At 34.3% G+C, this 22,432-nt stretch overlaps 1 protein-coding gene across 2 annotated transcripts; it reads right to left on the bottom strand.

Moving 5' to 3' along the window:
- Window positions 1-1,288: 1,288 nt before the first annotated feature.
- Window positions 1,289-18,913, bottom strand: LOC138335378 (eukaryotic translation initiation factor 2-alpha kinase 3-like). Of its 2 annotated transcripts, none has more exons than XM_069284434.1 (18): window positions 18,535-18,913; window positions 16,825-16,954; window positions 16,154-16,351; window positions 15,546-15,679; window positions 14,562-14,692; window positions 13,959-14,068; window positions 13,456-13,600; window positions 12,223-12,357; window positions 11,732-11,872; window positions 11,033-11,162; window positions 10,521-10,617; window positions 7,174-7,256; window positions 6,698-6,820; window positions 5,919-6,056; window positions 4,716-5,490; window positions 4,083-4,247; window positions 3,316-3,480; window positions 1,289-2,806 (listed from the first exon to the last, which is right to left on the bottom strand). In XM_069284434.1, the coding sequence occupies exons 1-18, from the start codon at window positions 18,771-18,773 to the stop codon at window positions 2,615-2,617; spliced, it is 3,231 nt and encodes a 1,076-aa protein (XP_069140535.1). In that variant the 5' UTR covers window positions 18,774-18,913; the 3' UTR covers window positions 1,289-2,614. The 2 variants fall into 2 exon arrangements, with proteins under 2 accessions (XP_069140535.1, XP_069140536.1); XM_069284435.1 differs by lacking the exon at window positions 18,535-18,913 and adding an exon at window positions 17,739-17,918.
- Between the last annotated feature and the right edge of the window lie 3,519 nt (window positions 18,914-22,432).

Raw genomic sequence — 22,432 nt, 5'->3', positions numbered from 1 at the left:
TTGTTCAAGCATGTTAATGTTCCATTTCATTTCTCTGACAATTATACTGTCATTAAATACATCAGAAACAAAACTTAACAGTGTTTTATATAAGGCACAGGGACTTGACACAAATTTCCAACTAGCAGTCAATATTTATTAATTAGAGAGTTCATTTCATCTAAGATTTTTTGAAATAAGTCTTGTTAAAAGTTTTAATTTTTGCAAGCATAATACATAGGTGAGCAAAAGTTAAAAATAATAATTGGCAAACGAGTTTCATAAAATCTCATATTGAATTAATACTAAAAGATACATTTTATTGCATAAATACAAAAACCTATATTAATTTGGAAGAATCTCATGTCAAATTGGTAATGCGAAAATTCACCAAAGGCCACCATTTTGCAGATTATGATATAGATACGTAATACAGTAGCTATATATGATATATTTACTATTGGTTAGAACTTTGTCCCAAGTCCCTGTGGTATAAGTGTGCATTTTTAGTTGAAAGAAGATGTGTGAAATGTATCCATTATCAAATAAATATAAATAAGTAAAATATGTACAAATTTTCTACCCTAAGAACCCATACCATACTAATATGTACAAATTTTCTACCCTAAGAACCCATACCATACTATACTAGATGTATGTAGAAGCTCAATTAGACCAATATGAAGTTTGTGGATGATTTCATGGCCATTTTTTTTTACAATTCCTCACACATTTATGCTCATTAGACAAATACAACAGTACTGTATGTAATTGATTGAGTTTGTTTCAAATTGAGGATCAGTCGGGAATTTTATGATCTATCTGATAATTCAACTTTAACCACAATAATCTCAATAATTAATTAATTAAATTGAAAAATAATTAATTCATTCAATAATCTCAGCACTACCTTGTTAACATTTACACACATTTCTCTGCAGTGCAAAATCTCACATACCACACATTTATACAACACACATGAAAACATTTCCAACATGTGTACACACATACCGATTTATACAATACACATGAAAACATTTCTAACATATTTACACAAATACAATGTTCCAATTTATACAATATACACACATGAAAACATATTCAAACATGTGTACACACATACCGATTTATACAATACATATTAAAACATTTCCAACCTGTGTACACTCATACCAATTTAAGCAATATACACACTACCATTTTATACAATTTACACACATGAAAACATATTCCAACATGTGTACACACATACCCTTTTATACAATACACATGAAAACATTTCCAACATGTATACACACATACCAATTTATACACACATACCAATTTATACAATATACAACATTGAAATTTTTCAAATGTGTGTACACACATACACCATTCTCTCTTGATCAGCATGATTTAAAACAACCTTAAACAAAAATAGGTGTATGATCCACACCATTAAGATGTGAGTTTGTGTCAGCACTTTTTTATATCCATCAGCCTTTAACTTAACTATGAATGTTGTGAAAATTACAGTACAAGTTGTCTGTACAGTTAAATGTAGACAGTGTTGTCTGCGAGCAAATTCATTATCATTGTGGAAACCTACAAAAACATGTACATATACTGCTGTCTGAAACTAAGTGAATCCAAGGGAACTAACTCTTATACATCAGCATGATCACAAAGTTAAAATGAATTCCATGAATATTTGTTCAAATGTGGCAGATCTTGTGGAATGTTCAATAAAACCTGAGAGAAAACCTTTGGACCAGCACATGTAGTAATATTTATCATAATTGAGGTTAAATGACCTTTTCCACATCAATATCACTGGAGCACATATTATTTTGATGTTGTTTTTCTGTTATGTAACCAATGCATACCTTGATATTTGTTTTATCAAGACTTAAATCTTAAATCACATGATCATTCAAATCCATTAGAAGCAGAAATAATGTCACAACTGAAACAACACATTTCATTTTTTACATTAACATTACATAAATCTGTTTTTCTAACAATATATTCCATGACAAGGATAAATTAATATTGGAATAGTTGTGCTTAATGAAAGCACATATTCTGCAACTGTAAATCTATTACATTAAACTAGTACATGTACAAGAAGCATTACAAAGTTGCCATATACTGAGAAGGCTGGTGACCAAGCCAAAATCTCCATTTTTTCTGATATCTTGTCCACTGTGACTTTACTATTACAATAATAAAACTTTTAAATGTTCCTCTAACCACTCCCTAAGGTTTAACAGGTTCATAGCAAAATTAAAACTATTCTAACAATATGACAAAATACCTACTTTTTAAACTTATTTCCATAACCCAAAAATAAATCTTAACTCAGAGACAGGAAGCTATTGAAGAAACAAACTTTTGATGCGGTTAAGCGATAGTCCTCAGCCATCAATATCAGTGTTAAATTACTAAAACTACCTTGATATGATAATGAACATTTGATATGAAATAACTTTAATCTCATCCTCAAATCCACTTTAACTTTCTCTCTAATATTTTTCTGTAACTCATTCACCCCTGAAGACACATTTAGACTCTTCTAAATCAAAGACTAGACCAGTCCATTATGGAATTTCAGGGGTGAATATGTTAATGATATATTAAATGTATGCATCATTTACATGGATAAATTCCGGACATGTCCAAACGAGCCTGAACTGCCGTTACTGTCGTCAGATATTGTACGGAGCCGTGGTCGAGGTGGCGGGGGATTGTGATGGAAGTTCTCCATCATCGGACTCTCAAGTATCTCCGTGGCGGTAGGTCTCCGACAGGGATCTTCACACAGTAGCCATTTAATGTACTTGCTCTGGAAAGATTACGAAAATCCAAAAATAAACTTTTTTGATTATCCCTAACCAACCATGAGAAATTAATCCCAAGATTACAAAGAGTTTTGAATATCCAACATTTATAACTAAACAATAAATCTAATATTATCCTTTAAATACATTCAGAAACTTTTTTTTTCAGAATCTTTTGTACACTAGAATCATTTTAAACCTGGCAACAAGTAACCATGGAAAATATTTCTAATTTTAACAAAATTGTTTTGATGGAAACAAAAATTAAAGCATTTTATGAAAAAGACTTCAAATTTATTTTTAATTGAATAACCCAAATGACCCCACAGACCTGACTTTATTAATTAATGATTTAATAATAATAAGAAAGAGAGTAAAATCAACAAGTCCTACAACTTCAAGAACTTCTAAATTAGCAACAGAGCAAATACAACATCCCCCGTCCCCAACACACACTTTGAGTCAGATTATTCAAAATTTCAAACAGGTCAATTTCTATTTTATACTATTTTACCTCTGCTGGGTACGCCATGTCAAACTCCTTGGGCAGTTGACAGATTTTAACAGCTGTCATGGTACGAACCCTCTCCATCTGTGTACTGAATGGGTACAGGAGCTCAAATAGGATCATCCCGAGGGAGAAAATGTCCACCTTCTGTCCGTAGGTCTTCCCACAACCCTAAAACGAAAGTCATATTTATAACCTAGTATAAGCAAAGTGTACAAATTCATGCAAAGATTACTGTCAACATATTTACTTTAGCACAGTCAAATTGTAGCGCAAATATAAAATAAATATGTTAATTATGATTGATTAATGTGGATATTAATCAGCACATTGATGGTTCAATAACAGAAAAAATCTTTTACAAAATTCAGCAGACTGTACATGTTTTACTTTTCAAAGGCATCACAAAAAGTGCTAAAATAAGTAGGTTTACAGTCATTAATATTTATTTCCTTCTTACCTCTATTTCCCCTATTGGGCCCCTCAAGCTCCCCCCCCCCTGTCCCAGGGAGTCAGAGCCAAGTTTATAAAAACTCCCTTTTCCAAAGGAATATTTCTGGCAAAATTTGGTTACATTCCATGCAGACCTCTCTATGGCTAGTAGTGATTTAAAGAAAATGTTGAAAGACAAACTGAGAAGTACTAAAAAATTTTAAATATCAGATCTTCGAGAACAAAATAGTATGAATTTATATTAAACTACGGTAATAATGTTAGAATTTTAAATTTGATAAAAATTCACATCTTTTTTGACTGGGCATCATTAAACCTACCAGTTCAGGTCCCATATACAGCTTTGTGCCAACTTCCGTCGTATGTTTGAATGTTGCGTTCCCAAAATTTTCTGCCCCTAAAATCTCCTCTTCTGATAGAGCTGTGACCAAGCCAAAGTCTCCAATTTTTATAGTGTTATCCGCAGAGAAAAATATGTTGGAAGGCTACAATGAAATCAATGATAAGGTTAATTTTCATCAGAGAAGGCAAAAGTTACCTGATATTTGTATATCAGGTATTTATTAATTATAAATGGATACGTTTTGAGGGGACAATGGTAAAATCATTGATTTTGGTTTCGACAAATACCAAATACCCAAATTTATTTTGGACGACAAATACCTCCCACTGCACAAATCTAGTAATATCTTCATTAATAGGGGACATCAAGAACCCTATATAGTTTACTGAACTCCCCTTTATGTCAGATGTACCAAATTTTTTCAAAATCTGTTACGTAGTTTAGGAGTTTGCCAGACAAAGTTGTGTCTACAGACAGCCGGATGGACAACCCGATTCCAATATAATCCCCCCCTCCTTAACTTTGTTGCAGCTGGGAGTATAAAAATAGCTAGTTTAATTTAAATAATGCTTTCCTTTCAAAACAACTAAATTCAATTTGTTTTATTTACCTTCAAATCTCTATGCATCAGACCACAGCCGTGAACATATTCAATAGCACATACAATTTGTCCAAATATGTTCAACATGTCCTTTTTGTTCCTTGGTTTGTTATTAGCACTTAGCCACTCTTTTAGAGTCTCTCTCTGACATAACTGCATTTGAATGTAAAGGAATAACTTTTGTGACGGTTCTCTCGATGATTTGGTTTTACTCCGAGAAGTTTTTTCTGATAAATTATTTGTGGAATGTTGAATGTCTGTAGTTTGATGGCTAGAAGAACCTGAAGGCATGTTGAGTCGGAAGTTATTTGAATTTCGATTACTGGTCTCTTCAGTAAACATTACACCGCCACTGGAGTCACTCTTAGAACTTTTTTCATTCTCGGCACAACCCGAATCCTCAAACTGTACGCTGAAGGAATTACTGTCCGACCTTGATTTCCTGTAATCTTTGTGATGTTTTGTAAAGGGCAGAGACTTGGAGCAGCTTCCGCTGTCTTCACTATCTTCTAACTTAAATTCCACATCAAATGAATCGTCGTTATCCACATCGTTAATATTCAGAAATGGTTGGCTGGAGCTTGATTCCGAGTCCGAAGTTATCCAGGAATTGTGGACGGGAAATTCCGCACTACTTCCTCTGTTCTTGGATTGGTTATAATCAAAGTTCTTTCTTTGACCTCCAAATGGATTCTGAAGGTCAAACACGGGTGAATCAGGTATGGTTAAGGCATGTGATTCCGTCTCAATAGAGTTACATGGTGTTGGCAAAGTGAGAGATTCGCTGCAAAATAAAACATACATCATCAGTGATTTTTTAGAACATCAACATTTTTTCCCAAAGGTCAAGGTGACAAAATCTATAAAAATTAGACAAAATTTAAGGGAATTTCAGATTAATGGTTGAACACAACTTAAAATACCTGACTAACAGTGATAAAACTGCCAAAGTCCTAAAAGAGAACCAACTCTTTTGACCACCTTCATATCAACAGATAACGCTCATGAGTCAGATAGATGAAGGCTACATCTTTACCGAGATTCAAATAACAACAAAGCTTCATGCAGACTTTTGACCAGAAGTTGTCTGCCCTTTGTATACATTACTCAGGCACAACATGGATTTTTCAGTCTGATAATGTTCCAGTCAACAAACAAGTTGTTCGATCAGACTGGACTTAGGATAAAAAAACCCAGACTTATTGTTCTTACCTATCCGTCCAATGTCGATCCATATCTTCCTGCCAACCAGGGGGAGGCGACTCTTGCCATGCGTGAAAGAAACGTACAATTCCTGTGTGTTCAAGTGTTGCCAATGCTCTCACTTCTCTCATGACCTTTTCTTTGGCACTGAAAACGTCAAAATTTTATATCATTGCCAGTCTGGGAATGAACTAAATTCTTTTCATAAAAAGACGCTTTGTGATTAGACAACTTCTTTACTTAAATACATTGGTTATCATAGTTTTAAAACGCAATGGTGTTTAACACACATAAGTGTACCTACATCCATTTTTACATGACTCTGGCTGTTATAAAAGGATGTTAGTGTAATACACCATACTAGAGTGTACCAAACATTCCATATTTTCCAGATGACAAGTGGCACCTGAGTATTAGCTTTTTTACCATTTTTTCCAGTTTTTGTTCACGTATAAGTCACACTGGAGTACAGGCTGTTGCCAGTGCTGATGGTTAAAATTAGAAGACACCAAACTCCCTAACACACAAAATAATTGTGTATATACTAAATACAAGTATATTGTTTGTGTTTTTGCCTTATCAACGTCATCCATAAACATCTCCTGAAGACAGGCGGTAGCTGCGAAGTGCTAGGGAAGGCAGATCTGTTTTGATATTTGTTTTTTCATACTAAATACAATATATAGTAGCCCAATGTGTATTACACACAAATGAATGTCAAAAATATTACAACAAATCCTTTATTCATGAACTGCTTCTTCTTGTAGCTTCCTTTTGTTGTTAGTTACCTGCTTTTAAGTTCAATCCTCTTGACAGCATAACTGCAGGTATCCATTCTGTTACGTGCCTCAAACACCACTCCATAGCCACCTTTACCGAGCACTCGTATCTGCTCAAAATCCTGGTTGTACCTGTAATCCAAAACAAATCTTCTGTATTTTCATGGATTTAACTGACGATTAAATCCTCAGATGATTTTATCAATCAAAAACTTTTGGTTCTGAAAATCATATAGAAACAATTTAAACATAATGCAAAAAAACAATTTCTGGGCAAAACTTTAAAAGAAACATGAATTTACTGTATGTGAATGTTAAAGCAATATTTTTATAATTCTAAATCATAATATTTGGAATAAATTCTAAACTTATAAGCAATTTCATGTAACATAACACTGTGGAACTTTTTACTTGTAAAATTATCTGAGAAACCATGCCCAGGAATTTTGCATCAGAGAAATACGCCATGCCTTTTTAAACTTTACCTGGATATGTATTCATCTTTTTTCTGTGGTAATGGAGTGGCTTGATCTACAGTAACCGTGGTCCCTTCTCCGCTTTGTGACATCTAAAACAAATATTAAATCAATCTTAAGGCCTAAAAGATTTCTAACAGTAACTACATCATTGAATTGAGTAAAATGTGACCACCAAATAGGCTTATTTATATCGGCGCAAATAGATCATAATTTACAGTTTTTCACTTTGCAATTAAATTTGCTTACATGTGTAGTAATGCTTAAATATTTACAGTGTGTATTATGAAGATTGTCTGCAAAGCTCTGGCATCTATATAGACCATAGATTCTACTGATTCATAGGAAGACAGTTGAATTCTTTCCGGACTTACTTGTGTTAGAAGTACAATGTTACTGACTTACTTGTGGTAGAAGTACAATGTTACTGACTTACTTGTGGTAGAAGTACAATGTTAACTGACTTACTTGTGGTAGAAGTACAATGTTAACTGACTTACTTGTGGTAGAAGTACAATGTTAACTGACTTACTTGTGGTAGAAGTACAATGTTACTGACCTACTTGTGGTAGAAGTACAATGTTAACTGACTTACTTGTGGTAGAAGTACAATGTTTACTGACTTACTTGTGGTAGAAGTACAATGTTAACTGACTTACTGCTTACTTGTGGTAGAAGTACAATGTTAACTGACTTACTTGTGGTAGAAGTACAATGTTAACTGACTTACTTGTGGTAGAAGTACAATGTTAACTGACTTACTTGTGGTAGAGTAAAGTAACTGCAATGTTATCTGACTTACTTGTGGTAGAAGTACAATGTTAACTGACTTACTTGTGGTAGAAGTACAATGTTAACTGACTTACTTGTGGTAGAAGTACAATGTTAACTGACTTACTTGTGGTAGAAGTACAATGTTAACTGACTTACTTGTGGTAGAAGTACAATGTTAACTGACTTACTTGTGGTAGAAGTACAATGTTAACTGACTTACTTGTGGTAGAAGTACAATGTAACTGACTTACTTGTGGTAGAAGTACAATGTTAACTGACTTACTTGTGGTAGAAGTACAATGTTAACTGACTTACTTGTGGTAGAAGTACAATGTTAACTGACTTACTTGTGGTAGAAGTACAATGTTAACTGACTTACTTGTGGTAGAAGTACAATGTTAACTGACTTACTTGTGGTAGAAGTACAATGTTAACTGACTTACTTGTGGTAGAAGTACAATGTTAACTGACTTACTTGTGGTAGAAGTACAATGTTAACTGACTTACTTGTGGTAGAAGTACAATGTTAACTGACTTACTTGTGGTAGAAGTACAATGTTAACTGACTTACTTGTGGTAGAAGTACAAGTTAACTGACTTACTTGTGGTAGAAGTACAATGTTAACTGACTTACTTGTGGTAGAAGTACAATGTTAACTGACTTACTTGTGGTAGAAGTACAATGTTAACTGACTTACTTGTGGTAGAAGTACAATGTTAACTGACTTACTTGTGGTAGAAGTACAATGTTAACTGACTTACTTGTGGTAGAAGTACAATGTTAACTGACTTACTTGTGGTAGAAGTACAATGTTAACTGACTTACTTGTGGTAGAAGTACAATGTTAACTGACTTACTTGTGGTAGAAGTACAATGTTAACTGACTTACTTGTGGTAGAAGTACAATGTTAACTGACTTACTTGTGGTAGAAGTACAATGTTAACTGACTTACTTGTGGTAGAAGTACAATGTTAACTGACTTACTTGTGGTAGAAGTACAATGTTAACTGACTTACTTGTGGTAGAAGTACAATGTTAACTGACTTACTTGTGGTAGAAGTACAATGTTAACTGACTTACTTGTGGTAGAAGTACAATGTTAACTGACTTACTTGTGGTAGAAGTACAATGTTAACTGACTTACTTGTGGTAGAAGTACAATGTTAACTGACTTACTTGTGGTAGAAGTACAATGTTAACTGACTTACTTGTGGTAGAAGTACAATGTTAACTGACTTACTTGTGGTAGAAGTACAATGTTAACTGACTTACTTGTGGTAGAAGTACAATGTTAACTGACTTACTTGTGGTAGAAGTACAATGTTAACTGACTTACTTGTGGTAGAAGTACAATGTTAACTGACTTACTTGTGGTAGAAGTACAATGTTAACTGACTTACTTGTGGTAGAAGTACAATGTTAACTGACTTACTTGTGGTAGAAGTACAATGTTAACTGACTTACTTGTGGTAGAAGTACAATGGTTAACTGACTTACTTGTGGTAGAAGTACAATGTTAACTGACTTACTTGTGGTAGAAGTACAATGTTAACTGATTACTTGTGGTAGAAGTACAATGTTAACTGACTTACTTGTGGTAGAAGTACAATGTTAACTGACTTACTTGTGGTAGAAGTACAATGTTAACTGACTTACTTGTGGTAGAAGTACAATGTTACTGACTTACTTGTGGTAGAAGTACAATGTTAACTGACTTACTTGTGGTAGAAGTACAATGTTAACTGACTTACTTGTGGTAGAAGTACAATGTTAACTGACTTACTTGTGGTAGAAGTACAATGTTAACTGACTTACTTGTGGTAGAAGTACAATGTTAACTGACTTACTTGTGGTAGAAGTACAATGTTAACTGACTTACTTGTGGTAGAAGTACAATGTTAACTGACTTACTTGTGGTAGAAGTACAATGTTAAGTGACTTACTTGTGGTAGAAGTACAATGTTAACTGACTTACTTGTGGTAGAAGTACAATGTTAACTAACTTACTTGTGGTAGAAGTACAATTTTAACTGACTTACTTGTGGTAGAAGTACAATGTTAACTGACTTACTTGAGGTAGAAGTACAAGGTTAACTGACTTACTTGTGGTAGAAGTACAATTTTAACTGACTTTCTTGTGGTAGAAGTACAATGCTAACTGACTTACTTGTGGTAGAAGTACGATGTTAACTGACTTACTTGTGGTAGAAGTACCATGTTAACTGACTTACTTGTGGTAGAAGTACAATGCTAACTGACTTACTTGAGGTAGAAGTACAGTGTTAACTGACTTACTTGTGGTAGAAGTACAATGCTAACTGACTTACTTGAGGTAGAAGTACAGTGTTAACTGACTTACTTGTGGTAGAAGTACAATGTTAACTGACTTACTTGTGGTAGAAGAACAATATTAACTGACTTACGTGTGGTAAAAGTACAATGTTACTGACTTACTTGTGTTAGAAGTACAATGTTACTGACTTACTTGTGGTAGAAGTACAATGTTAACTGACTTACGTGTGGTAGAAGTACAATTAACTGACTTATTGTGGTAGAAGTAATCAATGTTAACTGACTTACTTGTGGTAGAAGTACAATGTTCCTCCTTCGTCCCAGCTTGTGTAGGATGATATTAACAAGAATTGAGGTAACAACACTGATACCAATCACTTGCCTCCTAAAATATTAGACAAAATTTGAGTCAAAATTCATATTAGGTTGAGTAATATGCAGTCAAAATCCATATTAGGTAAGTATTCATCATATTGCAGATAGTTTTGTTCAGTCAGCTTTCAAAGTGTTCACAGTTTAATAATGTTTGTAGTGTTTAAATATACTATTCAACATCAAAATCCACGATGTTACCTGTTGGTCATCTTCTATTATTGATCCAATTGGTCCCATAATGCAGTACATTCGAGAAATAGTGGTTCAGGTAACATGAATTGTGTAAGGACTGTATGATGAATATTTTAAGATTCTACATTTATTTCTATAGATATATGATACTAAATTTATTGGCTCTGAAGCAATTAGTCAACGGCAAAGGAAACATATTAAGATTTATATGCAGCCCTAACCATCCTTCTTACCAGTATGTCCACAGTGAAGTACTGATGACGCCGTCAATCAAAGTACTCGCGGCGCTGTCAGCAGACGATACGTTTTTCTCACAGGTAGTATTGGGAACCACAAACTCTGGGTATAGGTAGTAACCATTGTCTGTAATTACAAAATAATGAAGAAAACAGATCGATAAGATGCATATGCTTCACATTTTGGTATTTTGGGGGTTTTTTCCCTGTCAAAATTCTGCAAAACAAAAATCATAACAAGTACATGTGTATAATGGCAGTTCATACTATAAGCTAATCTTTGAAGTCAATTTTGGAAATGCTATGAATTATTATGTATACAATACAAGAGGTTACTGTGGCCTATTTCTGGTACATGACACGGATATTTCAACATGTCCCTGATACCCAATACCTTTTCTTCAACGTAAATGGTTAGCTACATTGGCTAATTTTGGTGCGTTTTGTAGCCGTGGTTTAGACTTCTAGTAGTTTAGATTTCATTGTTAGAAATAGAGACAGAAATCATAAGACGAACAGCGTTATCGGAATATATCATCTTACATTTTAATTTATCTTCTAATTGTTCTGGAGGTGATAAATTGGTGTAGTATTTACAGTGCTAGCTAATAATTTTTGCGACTCTATAAATTATCAGAATTTTCGCAGAAATATTATTGATACAGAACTAAAATATGAGATGCTGAATGTACCTACCAAAAGGATAATTTTCATGCCATACAGAGAGAGCTCCCTCCTGGTGCTCGTCGTCAGTGTCTGGCAGGTTCTGATGGCAGTGGTCCAGGCGAGGCACGTCATTACTTCCTTGATAATTCAACCAAGGTGTTCGGGATGGAGCTAATTAACAGGAAACATCTATTATACTATTGTGTTGGTTTCCAGTCATTAAAATTTTTTACATGCCTTTGTTCCATAACTTCACTTTTTTGAAAAATCAAAAACCTATTCTTAGCCATTCATTTTATTCATTAATACATTATTTAGGATTTTAGATTTGGATAAAATACAGTTTTTGAAATCTAAATCATTATAGTGAATTTGCGTATTTGCATATTAAAGGTATTGATTGTGACGTCATGTGTTTGCAAATGTAATGGCATATTTTTCAGAGAAAATAACGAGATTCATCCTAAATATCTACCCTCAAGGGAGGTAACTCTGTATCCATCCGCATGTTTCAAACTTACCAGAGTTAAGATAGGGTTTCCAGGTCACTCGTGGGATGTCCAGTCGACTGACCTCTGAACTCTTGGACATGGCCTGGGACACATGCTCTTTCATTGTCGTCGAGGGCTGGACATACAGCTGGTTATGGTGAAGACCTGAAAACAAAGACCATAAAACCACCTCAGTATAATGACCATCTCTGTATAACAACCACCTCTGTATAACAACCATCTCTGTATAACAACCACCTCTGTATAACAACCACCTCTGTATAATGACCATCTCTATAATGGCCACCTCTGTTTAACGACCACCCCGGTATAACGACCACATCTGTATAATGACCACTTCTGTATTGTGACCACCTCTGTATATTGACCACATTTGTATAACGGTCATATCTGTATAACGACCACCTCTGTATAATGACCACTTCTGTATTGTAACCACCTCTGTATATTGACCACATTTGTATAACGGCCATATCTGTATAATGGCCAACTTTGTGCAATGACCACCTCTGTATAACAACCACCTCTGTATAACGACCACCTCTGTATAATGACCACCTCTGTATAACGACCACATCTGTATAATGACCACCTCTGAATAATGACCACCTTTGTATAATGACCATCTCTGTATAACAACCACCTCTGTATAACGACCATCTCTGTATAACAACCATATATACAATTTTTTTCATTTATGACAAAAGTATTAACTGAAATTTCATAAAATTAGTAATTTGTTCTGTTGGAATGTTAATGCCTGAATTTGACATTGCTTCCAAAAATGTGTTATAATTATCATTTAGTATGATGCAATTCTTCCTTGGTCTAGTTCACAAGCAAGAACATGACTGTAATCAGAAAATTATTGCTGGATTTTCACATCATTGCATTGCAGGAGAAATTCATCATTTTCTCAAAACATTTTACATTAATCTCTCAAACAAATGACTTAATTTTCTATATGCTTGGACAAATGCACATAGTCTGCTTCTCCTAAGGAGGGAGTATACTGTTCAGAATATTATTAGAAATGTAGAAAGACTTTCTTTTGTAAATTTGTAATGTTCATTTTTTTATTAAGGAGTTATCTCCCCTTACCCTTTCTCCATCTATATCATGTTTTGTTAGTTTTGTCTGTTACATCAGGAGAAAACCAAGATGGACCATGATGTGTAATTCCTTTGTCATTTTACACTTTTGTCACTGAAATATTTTGAATTGACAATGAGGGTTACTAACCCACATATAGCAACGGCTCCACTGGTAGTTGTTCACCGGGAGGGTGGAAGCTTTCCAGAGCAGGAACTAGACGTTTATCAAAGATATTCACAGGCATCAACTCTTTCTTTTGCAGAAACCAGGCCCCAACTACCGGGCTAGCAAACTGAAACATAAATGTTGTACATCATAACTACTACAATAAAGGTGACAAAACACCACAGTTATTTTATATTGAAATTATAAATAAATATTCATATTTGTTAACAAGCAGGTGTTTTTCTCTGTGATTCTGAAAAACAATTTTGTGTATTTTCAATGAAAAAATAATGTAAAATCTCAATATTTAAAGTTATAATAAATTTAAATTCTTTTCCAGAAGAGGGAAGAGGCACTTGAAGGGTGAGTGTGCTAATTACGGCAAATATGGTAATATGTTGTTTTTATATATTTGTGGTTCCATGAAAACAACTTAATACAGCAAACATTTTATGTTATAGAGACTTCAGATTCCCTATACAAACCTGGTGCTGCCATTCCACCAAGCTGGAGTCCGTGGGATCCATGGCGACGATCACTCCCTCAGGTACAACAATCCTCAGCGTGTCCTCAACGTTAAAGTCGTCTTCTTCATCTATTGGGAGAGGACAATATCCACAGTGAAAACAGAACTATAAATACAAGTAAATGATTATCCATTCTGACAATCAGTACAAATTTAAAACCATTTATATTACAGTTGAATCTGTCTTATGTGACCACTCCATAGAAATCAAAAGCGTTCTCTTAACAGAGAGTGGTCTCTTAATAGAGAGTGGTCTCTTAATAGAGAGTGGTCTCTTAATAGAGAGTGGTCTCTTAATAGAGAGTAGTCTCTTAATAGAGAGTGGTCTCTTAATATAATAGCTCAGGTAGAGGAGGTAACTAGTTTTATGATGTAAAATATGAGTTGTTTCTTTTTTTTTCAAATAAAGACCAAAACTGTATCGGTTTGCAATAATTAAGCACCTTACGTTTTTCCTTCAATTTTTTAAACGCCCTTTGCAGTTTTTGAGTTGAATACCGTATATCAATTTAATTACACTCAAAAACAAGTTAAATGACAGTACATAGGTTTTTGTACCAACCTTCTTGGCCACACGTTAAGATAGAGATTCCCTCCTCATCAACGGTGTTGTCGTTTACGGTGTGTTGTGATGGTGGCATACTATTCCCTCCCAGAAACTGAAGCTGGTGTTGTCCAACACTGAAATTCCATCTGGAACAAATGTATGGTGAAACCTGCCTTTAATAGCGACAATCTCTGTAAAAAAAAAAAATAAACACTCCCACCATAAGCGCTCCCTCCCCTCTTCTGGAGGAGGAGTTGAAATGATATACCTAAACGCCCCCTACATCCATCCAGTATGATTACCTAAACAATGTTTTACAACTGTGTGATGTTTATAACATCGACAATGTATCCCATATTAACTGGTACATGAAATTAATGTTATGGCATGTGTATGGACTTGACATATGAATCACAAATTAATAATGCGTCTCAAAAGAAAGAAGACACAGGGATAGCCATGTTTACTTTGACTGAGATTAAAGTGCCAAGAGTAGGCTTACAGAAAATTTCAAATAAGGCTGATGTTTTTAAGGTTTTTCATCCACTGCTTACATTTTAATTCCCTATAATAATCAAAAGCACATCCATTTTTTTTTTAAATAATTTTTCAAGTGCCCTGGATGCTAAGTATGACAAATACAGTACTAGGAACACATTCTTTGGGTCCCAATCAACAATTTCATTTGATCTGTGAGATGAAGACCACATTTTTTTTTTGCCCTTTTGGTATTTTATAAATATTGAGTTTTCCCAAAGAATAAAATATTTAACATAAATTTCTAATCTGCTTATGTTTAATAACAGATTTTAGAATATATGTTCTAACAGATTCGATGTATAATTACCATTATTATTTTCTTATCTTAGTAAATTAGTATACATGTCAGGAAATTTTTCTGTTTTGTAAACTCTTTCATTGAACAAGAAGCGTAAGTTGTGTGTAGAAAAATAATTTGAAAATGTACGTGACCTTAATCTTGCTTTAAGCTTGACCTACTTTTCTCCTCCTGTTCTGCTGTCCACTGCACGGACTGTCTGCGTGTTTCGAGTTATAACCAAAATGTCGTCCATGTCTGTCACATCAGACTCGGCAACAAATTGGCAGCCTTCGTCAGAACAAACATAATTCATCTGGAAATGGAAGAAATTATAATCTTGATGTCTGTAATATATCTTTACAAGTCAGTCATCTTGTTGATGGATTGGGCTCAAAATGCATAACTACTGCCCAAGAGGAGTATATATGAAATATGAGATACTACATAGGAAATATGAGACAGATCACTTCAGTACATTTTGAGAAACGTCGAAAATACAAAAATAAATGCTGGTATATAGCTACATTTGTAAATACATTTACATGATTATATAAAACAAACCAGCCAACAATACGTTACGACCAAGTGGAACATTGTCTGTCAAAAAGTCTTGAGAGCTACACTACATTGCGGAGTCCTACCAGTATAGTGTCCGATGAATGAATATATATGAAATATCACTTCATTTGAATTTTCCCAAAGCCCTGCTATAGGGCCAGTAGGGTTTTCAAGAGATACATTTAATTGCTGGCATGGCCAAAGCAGTGTCTACTAAACCTAAATCTACCTGTCCATCAGCAGGATTTAAGCCATAAGTTCTGATGTCTTTAGATCCCACCATCATCATCTTGTCACTGAGTTTGTGGGAGGAGCTAAGAAGCGTTTCCACAGTCATAGGGATTGCTTCAATACTCTCCCCGTCGTACTGGTACAGGCCTCCGTCCAGCGATGGAATCAGGCGGGTAGGCATACCATTACGGCTAATCTGGACACAAAATATTATCAGCACATGGTTATTATTACAAATCATTTTTGGTTTTAACTTTCATCTATCCTAGGAAATTAGTAGAACTCTTTGATCATGCATGTCATCTTCTATGAAGTCTTCAAAATAACCAATCATAATTCTTGTTCTTATTCTAATTTTCATTTATCAATAATTTAAGCAAATAAATCATAATAACATATAATACAATCACATTCATATAATATAACAATTATATTGATTAAGTACATTTTAAAAAGCTCTGTGAAAAAAAACATAGATACAAAATTTAAATGAATTCATAATAAAAGTTGTAATAAATCATTTTAGTGAATTTAATGTCAAATAATTCTCTTTTCGTTTTAATTCTAGACAAATCTCATTTGCACCTATTTTCATTTACATATTCTATATATTTCTACATAAGTTAGTTCTCTTTTCATTTACTTAGTAGATATTTCTACACAATTTACCTCTAGTTTGCTGATACTTGACGAAAGCAGTGGGTGAGAGTCAGCAGATATACTCCACACAAGTTTGCCTTTGTTGTTGATGTCTATGGCAGAGACATGGCCGTCAAGGGTACTCACAATCATAAGATGACTGGAAAACAAATAAATAATTGCACTTATCTTCTAGACATCTTTTTTTTGTATAACAATTCAATATGTTTTGTAAACCTGCTTCTTTCCATTTTTGCATCTTATTTTATTGATCTATATTCATAAGTTAGAATGTTATTTTTTCTTCTCAAAAATGTAAAAATACTATCATAGTCCATCTGAAAATTACTTTTATAACATATATCTGTTGAACATAAAAACTAACAAGTTTTAATTGAGATCCGAGCATAAAAATACAATTTTGGAAATGACAATGCAACAACGTATAAATTGTACTTCATTTTATCTCCAGCGAAGTTTTATAGCTAAATTAAAGCACGCCAGTTCGTTTATGAAGGAAGGTTCAAGATGGCTGCTGTTATATGTGGACTGGTCATCTTAAATTTTGGACTGACCTAAAAAAATTTAATAATGTTCAACACTTTTCCAGGATCACTGAATTAAGGACTTTAAGTAATAGTAAAAGTTGAATCTGACCCCACAAATTACCTGAAAGGCTAAAGGCCCACTATCTTTCTTAAATAAAATATCAAAGATTCTTATACACAAGAATAACATAAGGAAACTTGACGGCCTTAAAGATGAGGTTTCAACACGTACAGCAAACAAATTGTCAAATTTCCTGCGTAATCGATGTTAACAGTGAAGATTTATTTTGCTGTCTAGCATATGCACTGATATAGTCAACTATTGTACGGTATTCAAAACGACGACAGCAAACTTAGACGACTTGTGTTATGATAATTCATATTTAATTTATTTACTTTAATAAAATTGTTCAAAGCATGAAGATGTAGCGGTGTTGGAGTGGGTCGATCATCAGTGACCAGGTAGCTCAGTCGGTAGAGCACTCGGCTAGTGTTCGGAGGGTCCCGAGTTCGAATCCTGGTCTTGCCGCTAAATTTTCTCCTCTCCTGTTACAAAATTGGCGCCCAACTAAATAACCCACATTGGTGGTGTTTGGAAGTGTCACCCGTACATGCATATGTATGTCTTGGAGGGTGAAGACTTTGAGAAAGGAAGGAGGAGTACTTTTGTAGTGGGATTGGACTGGGTTGATCATCGGAGACCAGGTAGCTCAGTCGGTAGAGCACTCGGCTAGTGTTCGGAGGGTCCCGGGTTCGAATCCCGGTCTGGCCGCTACATTTTCTCCTCTGCTGTTACAAAGATAAGACGTATTAACAGCAATCATATGACTTTTGCGACGACAAAATTATCAACATCGTTTCACGTTGCCATTTTCAAAATTAAAAGACGGAAAGGTGTAGTGCATGGGCCTTTAAAGGTGGCAAACGGTTGATAAATTCAAAACAGATTGAACTAGGCCTATAACAAGCAATCAAGCATGCACTTCAGGTCACAGGGGCATGTAACTACTGTTTATATAATAATATATATTTTCAGTCACTGGGTACGTTGGGATATAACGTACCAAGTGACTGAAAATATATATTTTAATATAAACAGTAGTTACGAGCCCCTGTGTTCAGGTCATCATAAATCCTTTCATTGCCTTTGGTTACTGTTAGAAACCGTGTGAAAATGCTCGAATGCAATCACCTTTCCTTGTGCAGTTTAGGACAAGCTGTCGGTTGTTGTCCGGATGAGTCAGATGTGGAGTCCCTGTAATTACTAGAGCCTGTTGTAAATGCATTGTTGTTGTCCGCTAATCCGTCCAATATGACTGGATCTGTCGTGTCGGTTGCACCTATGCAACTGAACGTGTAGCAAAGTGCCCCGACAGATGTGACAAACCATGTCAGCAATGTCGTCAATCTTCTACTCCTTCGTCTACCCATCGAATCACATCGACACAATTGGGCATTGATGGTGCCAAATCTGACGTAACAATTTTCATCAACAGTGTAGGTACATGTACAGCAGACACTCTGTTTACCAACTTTGCTAAGTTTTATGGAATGATATCGTAGGCAGGTTTTGATTGGACAATTTCACCGGAAGTGAAATCATGCCGACGTGGTCTTATCGGGGAAATTACCCTTATGCTATTTTTAGAACCATCTTCTTGTTACCAGAATATTCTAGATCCGTCCTTAGTAGTTCAGACCCCAACCCGGTCCGGACCATTTTCTTAGTCGTTCTGGCCCTGAACTAGTCCGCTAAACCTGCCTATATTATTACGGTTTTTTTTTTAGTTTTTTTGCCAATGTATAGACTAAATATTAGACCAAAAAAAAAATAAAAAAAAAATTAAAAAAAAAGCCTAATAATATAGGCAGGTTTAGCGGACTAGCCCTGAACTAATGATAATGATTGGTAGTAGGAATTAAAGTAGAAATTTTATTTTTGTTGTTGCTGTTTTATTGTTTATAAACATTATCCCAGAAACATATATATGTTTCTGATAATCCATAATTGAATGTTAAAGACGTCTCAAGGAAGAAACTGATCATCTTCATACGAAATTCAAAAGATTTTTAAGCGTTTTCTTTCCAAAACGAACACAGTGGGCCATAAGTATCCGTCGCTGTTGTTCTTTTCATTCATATTTCATGAAATTTTCACCTTTTTTTATCTCTGAATTTTCCTCATCTCATCTACATGTATTGATGGAATTTAACCAAATTGGCATACTTTGAGTATATATTCATTGTCTACATTTTCAGCTCATAATATTTGCATATTTATTCGTTACGTTAATTTTGATTTCTCGAATAGAAAAGTTAGGATCTCCAAACAGCAATAGATTTTCAGAAGGAAGAATTAATTAAAATAGATGTTTTGCGCAAGAGACATGATATAGGCTTTGCAGGGTTATCTCCCCTCGCAACACCACGAGTAAATCCCCTTGACACCGTGGTAATGAGTGACCAAGGCTTTATAAGTGAGAAATCAGAAACATACATCTAATCAGAGACTTATATATGTTACTACTGTATACGAATATCAGGCTCATCAACGTAACGCGCTTCATAATATTTCATACAAAAGCAATTAATGTGCTCTCTGGTTTTACAGATGCTGCAAGTAAATTGCAAGCAGAAATATTGACTATATACAGTCAGAGATTTAAATAGTATATTTAAATCTCTGATACAGTTGAGTGTAAGCTAACCTTTACACCTAGTGCACCGGTAGTGCACTACGTTTAAACTGGAGTGCACTACATTGTACTACAGGTAAACTAGCAGTGCATTACACCAGAGATTTAATAACTAAAACAAATCCTATCAATATTTTTAAAGCAGGACAGTTTTATTAATTAACACTGTTGCCTTGTGATTAAGAAATTACATTTAGATATTCAAACTGTAACTATATAAATATGTACAAAATCGTTTGATGGATACAGCATAGGCAGCATAGATGTAGCTACAAATGTAGGTTATAGGTTGTATCAGAGATTTAAGGAGTACTTTAGTCTAAATACTTACGTTCATTCAGGTAACCACATCCTTTTCTATACTAGGACTACTGGACTTGTAAACCTGAGCCAGGTAAAACAATTCATGACCACATGGCAGTATTAGTGTCAGAGTGTTGAAATACACATATGAGAGCTATGGGGGGCAAGAGAATAAGAGAGCTATTGATTTGAAAAATTTGCCATTGTCTTGAAGCATGTTTGGAATACACGTACTGTTTATGTATAATACAGGGACTTTGTATAAATTTAAATTTAATACATGTATTTTAATAAACTGCTCTCTCTCTTTGAAAAAAACCCCAATAAAAACAAGAAACAAAACAATGTGTATATAATACATTATCTTCATTTTGAGAAAAAAAAATTATAACAATTAATTTGAATTGAAAGAATAAGCGCATTTTGATAAAAGTAAGTTTATTATTATTATTTGAAACTGAACCACATGTGGTCAAGTAGACTGACCAAAGACTTTACTGTACTACATTGTACTTAGGTCATACAGGTACAAAGATTCTCACAGCATGCAATCAATTGAATTGAATTCTATACCTTATAAGGTTTTGACGCCTGACTGATCATCAACTCATGCACGCTCCTGTTACATAACAATCGCTTTGGTGAAAAATAGATGCAAACATATATTTATGCATTTGAAATTTAATATGTTTCCCAACTTTGGAAATTAAACCTCGTTTCGCGGGGAATTTCCCCCATAGTGGTACAAGCACGAGTGTTTGTTTGATTTTTTTTTTTTTTTTTGTAAAAACGTAGTAAATCAAATCACGTGCTTAAATCTCATTCATGCCATTGGCCGAAATAACGGTCACAATACACATTGGGAAACTAGCTTAACTTGTTAGCTTGCCCTGTCTATATATAGATATTTGCATCCCTCGACACACTTATATAAAGGCATAACGATTTTTTATTACGGTCCTAATGGCCCGGTTCAACCTTTGGGCTAAAAACCTCACGGCACGTGGTTTTACTTACAAACGCGGGATATATCTGCATCTATTTTTTGTAGTAAACACGTAGTAAAACTAGTCACGTGCTTATACCTCATTCATGCCATTGGCCAAAATATAGAAATGTATTCTGGGTAAGGAGTGATCACGTGATTGTGTGTTTACTTCCAAATATGGTGATAGTTTGCTTGCCATTTCTTCGGAAATATTGATTTATTTGAAAATATTTAGACTCCAAACTATTATTAATATTGCATGCATATGATTTTGACTTGCACATATGTACTATTATACAATATATAATGAACTGAAATGAATTATAAAACTGTCATTCCCACGTTTTATATATAAATGATATAATGCAAATTTACCAATTCAATAGGTCTTACCGTCTAATCTAGGATCAGCGAAGATCGGCTGTTCCCGGCTAAATCCGTAGAATTCTAAATTTAAATATATATATATATAATTACTTGCTTTAGGTTTCAGAACAGATGCATATAACACAGGGAAAATAAAATCTTCGTCAAAATGTCAAACTATATATTTTAATACCAGGTCAGAGAAATCACAGTATTTGGTATTTGGAATAAATATACAATCACGTGATCACTAGTTACCCATACTAAATTCCATATATTTCGGCCAATGGCATGAATGAAGTATAAGCACGTGACTTGTTTTATTACGTTTGACTACAAATAGGGGGTAAATCCCCGCTGACCGTGGTTTCATTTCCAACATTTGAATTTGCTTCGCAATATTATCATATCATTGTTTAATTTCCATATTCTTTAATTTTCTGTTCTTTCCAAACAAATATTATATACATTTTTGTATGTAAGAAATCCAATGTTGTTCTTAACTGTGGAGTAAAATCACGTTGCGGGAGGATTTTATCATCACAAAGGTTGAACAAATGTTATATTTTGTACATGGCCAGACCGTAATAAAAATTCGTTGTGTCTTTATATAAGTGTATCGGGGGATGTATATATGGACAGGGTAAGCTAACAAGTTAAGCTGGTTTCCCAGTGTGTATCGTGTACATGTATATTTTTTTACCTGCGACCTTAATTTGTATGGCTCTATACTCTGG

The sequence above is a fragment of the Argopecten irradians genome, chromosome 11 (genome assembly GCF_041381155.1).
Source record: "Argopecten irradians isolate NY chromosome 11, Ai_NY, whole genome shotgun sequence".
Lineage (NCBI taxonomy): Eukaryota > Metazoa > Mollusca > Bivalvia > Pectinida > Pectinidae > Argopecten > Argopecten irradians.
Note: the sequence above shows the minus strand (reverse complement) of the source record. Positions and strands in the feature narration are given on the sequence as shown.